The sequence below is a fragment of the Solanum stenotomum genome, chromosome 1, assembly GCF_019186545.1.
Source record: "Solanum stenotomum isolate F172 chromosome 1, ASM1918654v1, whole genome shotgun sequence".
Taxonomy (NCBI): Eukaryota; Viridiplantae; Streptophyta; class Magnoliopsida; order Solanales; family Solanaceae; genus Solanum; species Solanum stenotomum.
Window position 1 is genome coordinate 85,764,333 of NC_064282.1, and position 7,267 is coordinate 85,771,599.

General features: G+C 33.0%; 2 protein-coding genes across 3 annotated transcripts in view; one reads left to right on the forward strand and one right to left on the reverse strand.

Annotated features, from left to right (window-relative positions):
- LOC125864367 (sphinganine C4-monooxygenase 1-like) overlaps positions 1-7,267 on the reverse strand; it is a 752,368-nt gene that overhangs the window by 627,498 nt on the left and 117,603 nt on the right. The window lies entirely within an intron of this gene.
- LOC125864084 (serine carboxypeptidase-like 45) lies at positions 1,864-5,807 on the forward strand. Of its 2 annotated transcripts, none has more exons than XM_049544023.1 (10): positions 1,864-2,119; positions 2,730-2,834; positions 2,929-3,024; positions 3,074-3,181; positions 3,271-3,356; positions 3,436-3,735; positions 3,813-3,949; positions 4,045-4,137; positions 4,523-4,640; positions 5,450-5,807. In XM_049544023.1, the coding sequence occupies exons 1-10, from the start codon at positions 1,897-1,899 to the stop codon at positions 5,639-5,641; spliced, it is 1,458 nt and encodes a 485-aa protein (XP_049399980.1). In that variant the 5' UTR covers positions 1,864-1,896; the 3' UTR covers positions 5,642-5,807. The 2 variants fall into 2 exon arrangements, with proteins under 2 accessions (XP_049399980.1, XP_049399985.1); XM_049544028.1 differs by having other exon boundaries at positions 3,089-3,181; positions 5,450-5,803.

A 7,267-nucleotide genomic window follows, 5' to 3' on the forward strand; every position in this document is an offset into this window, starting at 1 on the left:
GGGGGTCGGGGTAAGGTGGGAAAAATAAAAATATTTTTGAAAAAAAAATTAAAATTTTTTCGAGGGGCGGGGTGGGGGTAAAAATACTAAAAACTAAAAACTAAAATTGATTTTTTTTTATAATTAAACTTTGAAATTTTTGTTTAGGGAGGGTGTGGGGTAACTATGAGTTAAAGAAAATGAAAATTTTAAATCTTTTCAAAAATAAACTTTTAATTATTATTATTTTGGGTAGGGGAAGTCAGGGGTTGGGTGGCGTAAAAGGATCGAAAATTTTAGAATTTGAACAATTTTTCAAAAATTATATTTTAAATTATAATAATTATTTTTTGAATGGGAGAGTCGGGGGTAAGAAAAAAAAATTATAATTTGAAATTGGAGGAGAGTTTTGGAAAATGTGTTTCCTTGATTTTTTAAGGGAAATCATTTTACTTAAATTTTAGGAAAATAAGTTGATTTGCAAATATTTTCCAAAACTTTTAAACTAGCCAAACATGAGAAAATTTCCTTCCTACCAAACACACTTTAACATCAACTATATACAGGGGCGAATTTATGCATAAAAATTGGGTCACCGGAACCCGTGGTCATCCGACTAAACTCGATATATTACTTCTATAATTATTAAAGAATATATTAAATTAAAACTTGTGGAACCCGTTCTCAAGATGGCTGGATGGTTCATTGGTATGACTACGAGATTTCAACACGAAGGTCACAGGTTCAATTCCAGCCAGCCCCAATTCGCTTCAATTTGTTTTTATTAACTAAAAACACGTTTTTCATTAAAAAAAAAAACTAAATTCTGAAAGTTCTTAAGTCAAAGTCTTCAAAAGTTTCCTTCCCACCCACTTTCCAAGTTTCAACAATATTTTTTTTCTCTCTTCAAATTTATTTTTTATTTTCGGGAAGTGCTAAATGGCCAGAAAATTTGGCTAGAATTTGGCCAGAAAATTAAAAAAAACCATAATATTTTTTTAATTTTAAAATAAACTGATCTTTTTTCAATTTTTTGGTTAAAATGTATTAAAGTTAAAAGGGTAAAAATATTTAAAAAGTTAAAATAACATAGATAAAATATAATTTTGGCCCAAATTTTCTGGCCAAAAAGATTTTTCCTTTATTTTTCACACAAAGAAGAAGCTTCAAGTCTCCAACTTCAAGTCAAGAATCTAGAGAAATCATCATTGTCAAAGTTTAAGATAGTTTTAGTTTACGATTTCTCTTTTTAATAAACAAACTAACAAAATAATAATAATAATAAATATATATATATATATATATATATATATCACTTTAATTTTAGGGTTTACATATAAAAAAATTTTGTCATTACTTATAATAGGAAATCATCAATAGCTAAAGAATCGAGTACAATTGTAAACTCATGATATTTTTGTGGTAATGTAATTTTTATGTATTGCTCGCTTAGTTATTGNATTACTTATAATAGGAAATCATCAATAGCTAAAGAATCGAGTACAATTGTAAACTCATGATATTTTTGTGGTAATGTAATTTTTATGTATTGCTCGCTTAGTTATTGTTATTATAAATTTTTTGATCTTATCTTTAAAGTAATGGTGCATCCGTTTTCTTGAAATCCTGGATTCGCCTCTGACTATATATATAAAATGAATAATTTTAACTATATTGTAATTTTTCGATGAGGCGTATTAGCTCTATCATCTCGCCTTTATGACCAAGGCGTCATTGGCAATTAAATAATTGAATCATATCTGGCATGAATTATTTTATGTCAGTGTGATGTACTATTTATTAATTAATTAATCCATATGGCCATCTGTATAATTACTTAAATAATTAGATATCAATCTTTATATATTGTTGATGTTCAGTCATAACAATTTATGTTTATTATCATTACATCTGAAAATGGTTCCATGGTTGTGTATCTTTTTTTCTTACTTGTTGTTCTACAAATCAAGTTGTGAGCTCATAACTTCTCTTCCTGGACAACCTCCAAATATACTCTTCAAACAATACTCTGGTTATATTGTTACAAATTCTCAAAATGGTAGATCTCTCTTTTATTATTTTGTCGAAGCGGATTCAGAAAATGCAGCATCACTTCCCCTTACTCTCTGGCTCAATGGAGGTACATACACTTGTTTTATGTTGCTCGTGTTGGGTGTTTGTCCTGAATTTCTTACCATAATTGAGTTTCCTCTCTAGGAAAACACAATCTTTCCATTTTGTGTATTACTTTCTCTTGTATGAAAAAAAGTTAATGACTCTGTCTTCTAATTTGGCAGCATCCATAACGTAGTCTTAAGGGTTTTGTTTAGGAGGAAAATTCGTGAGACGCAAGTATTATGTTATCACTTGTGTGAACATCTTTTTGTTCTGAGTGGATTTTGTGAGGTTATTTCCTTGGATATTTTTGTACTCTCTCTTATATTAGTGAATTGCTTATCTTGTGGATTAGGTTGATTGATCGAACCATGTTAAATATTTGTATATCTTTTGATATATTCTTCATTTGTCTTCTTATTTATGGTGCTTTACTAACTTCTGCATGACACTTGATTATTTCAGTTTGAAACAACTCGTGTGTGAGAGATTCTCTAAAATAGTGCATTTTTGGAGAATTCGACACAGATACAGTAACATTTTTGAGAAATATAGCACTTTTCTATAGGTCTTGATTTTCATTTGAAGAATTGAACTGACAAGATATTATTTTGGTTGAAAATCCAATATCATAGGCCCTGGTTGTTCATCTGTGGGTTATGGTGCTTTTATGGAACATGGTCCTTTTCGTCCAGGGAAAGATGGGAGCCTAATCAAAAACAATTTTTCTTGGAATTTGGGTAATGTTTCTTGATTGATCATATTCGAAAGATTTTTTCATTACACGAAAATCGGATAACAATGACTGATTTTGATTGCTATAACACGAAACAGAATCAAACATGTTATATGTGGACTCCCCGATTGGAGTAGGATTTTCGTACTCAAATACAAGCTCAGACAACATCAATTGGGATGATACAGCAACAGGTACACCATATTTCCTCGAATAGGATTTTTGTAGTCAAAGCAACTGAAGTGTTTGATTTTACAGCTAAGGAAAATCTCCAATTCATCCTCAAATGGTTCAAGAAGTTCCCTCGATATAGAAACTCGGATGTGTACTTAACCGGGGAGAGTTATGCAGGTTGACGCATCTCAAATGTTCCTTTAGTTGTGTATATATTCTCAATTAGATTTGTTCAACTAACATATTTTTGGTTCTTAATTAATTAGGTCATTATGTACCACAGTTTGCAGTATTGCTGCTTGATTACAACAGAACGCCTAATGTTAAACCGATCAAGCTTAAATCAATCGCAGTAATGTTTACATTACGTTATACCTTGATGAACTATTTGTTTCACATTCAAAATTTCACTTAATCCAATGAATTTGCAGCTAGGGAATCCACTCCTAGATATTGATATAAGCGTGAAGTCTGCTGAATATCTATGGGCACACGGTGTCATTTCTGATGAACTTCTTGATATGCATAAAACAATCTGTAATGAAACAAAGTTCATCATGGAGTATACACATAATGAGACATCTAACGAATGTGCAAAAGTGATGGAATTAAGAACGGAAGAGATGGGAAACGATATAGTGAAGTATGACATACTCTTGCCAAAATGTGTATCTTCTGATGCTGCAGGACAGCTAAAGGCCCTTGGTAACCTCGCCATAGTACACGACAAGGTATATATGCAATCTAAGTTCCACACGAACTATATATGTTTAGGAGCTAACTTGTTGGAGCTATATTCTTTCGACAGTTTGATAAGAAAGTTGGAAAAGTTGCTGATCCATGTCTTAATGAATGGATAAATTTGTATCTTAACAAGCCAGAAGTTCAAAAGGCACTACATGCTAACACCACTAACCTGCCATATTCGTGGGAGGTTTGTTCGGGGTTGGTTTTCTTTCCTTCCTATTTTATTTACTTTCTCTTGAAGTAATGTATCGCGCTTTATCTAAAAGCTTAAATTAGCGAATGTGCGTTTTCAGACCCCTTCAGTATAAGATGGAAGATGCAGCTATAGACATTATACCTCTGCTGTCAAATATTCTAAAACAGCATATCCCAATTCTGCTTTTCAGGTTAGTTTATTAGTACTAAAAATGAAGTTATTAGTATAAGGTATTTTTGGTTTGACATAATACATAAATGCGTTCTTTAACTTCGCCTCAACTAACATTTGTGTCCACCAACTTTGGATGTGCACAAACAGACACTTAAACTTGTACAAAGTTGAACAAGTAGACACACACGAAAGACTGCAAATTGTGATGTAGGATGCCTCGTAGAGCGTGTGTGTCTACTTGTTCAACTATATACAAGTTTAAGTGCCTATTTGTACATACTCAAAGATGGAGGGTATATTGCTAGTTAAGGCCAAATTAAGGGGCCTTTTATATATTATGCCTTTTGGTTTTGTTAAGAATTACTAGTCTAGTAAGATTGTGTATGTTTTTTTTGTCCCAGTGGAGATCAAGATTCAATACTCCCACTTACCCAAACTAGGAAAATTGCTAAACTACTTGCTCAAGATTTAAAGCTAGTTGCTTTAGACAAATATGGTCCTTGGTATGATGGCTTGCAGGTATGTTCATAACGGGAGCTTAGTGCATCAATCTGTCTTTTTGTTATTTATGGTAAAGGTCCGAATTTGCCCCTAAACTACATAATTTAGAGCAAATTTACCCTTCTTAAAAGAAGTGTCTCGTTTTTAATTAATTGAACGCGTACTCTTTTTTTCTTTAATCCTAACTTCATAATGATTTAAAATTATTATCTTTCAATGTTTATTACTTGATTTATCCAAAATCAAATTGGAATAGTTGTTATGATAAATTGTAGATCTTTTAGTTAAAATAAACATTATGTGATTCTACGTAGGAGAGAAATAAAATAGTATGCATTTGAACTTTACGAATGATTTTGAGTTGTTCTTGAACTTACAAATGATCTACATTTATCCCTTGTGTTATGACTACAAGGGCGAAATTGAGCAATATTTTGATAACAACAAGGATAAAAACCGGGACGTACACTTCTTAGATGGACAGTAAATTTGCTCTAAGTCATATATAGTTGAGCTTTTTCCCTTAATAATAAAAGCACTTGCTTCAAATCTAGCAATTCTAAATCTTGGATTCATCTCAACGTTGTTGGGATCGAACAATGAAAACATGTGTATNATATTTTGATAACAACGAGGATAAAAACCGGGACATACACTTCTTAAATGGACGGTAAATTTGCTCTAAGTCATATATAGTTGAGCTTTTTCCCTTAATAATAAAAGCACTTGCTTCAAATCTAGCAATTCTAAATCTTGGATTCATCTCAACGTTGTTGGGATCGAACAATGAAAACATGTGTATACATAATTTGTTGATTAATTTGCAGATTGGAGGATGGAGTCAATCATTTGGAGGGGTAAGAGAAGGCAAAAATGTAACATATTTAACATTTGCTACAATTAGAGGTGCATCTCATGAAGTGCCTTATACTTCTCCTTCACAAGCTCTTACTCTTTTTAGAGCATTTTTGAGAGGATATCCTCCACCACGAAAGAGCAGCGCCATTGCAGCGCTGTAGCTGTGTAATTCTATTATATACGATCTGATGAATCTCTTTTCGCCAATTTTGTAACAGCAAGAACATAGTTAAGCTTTTGAACACCTTTCTTTGAAGTTGGTGAAAATTTGATCTTTCTTGGTAGTAGTATAACATATTTAAACATTGATGTAATAATTAAATCTTCATGGCCTACTTCCCAATCAATAATTTAATATTAATGTACAATTATTGTACTTCAACTTGTTGACACTTGACACTCAAGTTCACTTTTTTTTTTTTCCATCTGAAAATGGTTCCAATATGGTTGTGTATCTTTTTTTCTTACTTGTTGTTCTACAAATCAAGTTGTGAGCTCATAACTTCTCTTCAAACAACACTCTGGTTATATTGTTACAAATTCTCAACATGGTAGATCTCTCTTTTATTATTTTGTTCACAAAATGCAACATCACTTCCCCTTACTCTATGGCTCAATGGAGGTACATACACTTATTCTATGTTGCTCGGACTCTTCAAAAATATAGATGGATGTGTCGGATCCCGACATAGATAGATACTAACTTCAATGAGCATATATATGAATGCATTGATGAGTAATTCTTCCATGCTTATAGACTATTGATTTTCCAAATTGGCCAAATTTTCCTATATAAGAAAGTCACTCTCCCTCACATCGAAACAAAAAATAAATCAAAAAAGCATTAATCCTTGCACGCTTAGTGACCATTGATATTTGTCACACCCTAAATTCGGATGTGATGGCACGTGTTCATTTTCCACCGGACACGTCAGCCTAACCCAACCACAACGATAGAGAAGTAGAAATACTAGAATAAAAAATAATAAATAAGCGGAAGACTTTAATTAAGACTCAACACTACCCAGAATTTGGTTGTCACATGTACAAACCTCTAAATACAGAATTCGAATAAAAATATACAAGTCTCAGAGTATAGTTCTCGAATAGAACAAAACTGAAAGTAAAGATAACTCAAGGGCACGTCTGGAATGAACCGCTACCTCTCGAGTATGTCTAGAAGCTCAATCTGCTAAAGAAACTACTAAGCCGAATCTGAGAGAGAGCTGTCAACTTACACATGTGTGTAGAAGCAAGGGTGAGTACCGAAAATCACAGGTACTCACAAGTAACTCTAAACTAAGCAAAACAAGCAGCTACAAACAACTCCTTTCAATCCCAACCAAATCACCGAAACTTCAATCTAGCAGCAAACCAACAAACCTATACTAATCAGATCATATTCAACAACCAGAACCAATAGTATATCCTCATCAACCTCAGATCAACAAATAAGAGCAAGTAGATCAAATTCCACATAAGAAGGGTAAACCGATACAATCCACACATCACAGACAAAGATAAGGCAAATGCGATGCAAAATGCAATAATGATGTCATGTAGTCGTGATGCATGTCTGTCCTACGATACACATCTGTTGACGTAATCAGTCCGCGCTGAATACTCAAATCAGAACCCATGGGGGCCACACATGGACCATGTATCACCGCCGGAACCAGATCCCATCGGCATCCAAATCGCTAGCCGGAGCTAGTCCATCTCATATATCTCTAGCCGGAGCTAGTCTCAACTGTGTCTCATATCCATCCATCCTCATATCAGTGTCT

Bases quoted from the DNA above. Each gene is read 5' to 3' on its own strand.
- LOC125864084 (XM_049544023.1), top strand. From the start codon at position 1,897: ATGGTTCCATGGTTGTGTATCTTTTTTTCTTACTTGTTGTTCTACAAA. The intron at 3,357-3,435 runs GTAATGTTTACA...ATGAATTTGCAG, and splicing joins TCAAGCTTAAATCAATCGCA to CTAGGGAATCCACTCCTAGA. The intron at 4,138-4,522 runs GTTAGTTTATTA...TTTTTGTCCCAG, and splicing joins ATCCCAATTCTGCTTTTCAG to TGGAGATCAAGATTCAATAC.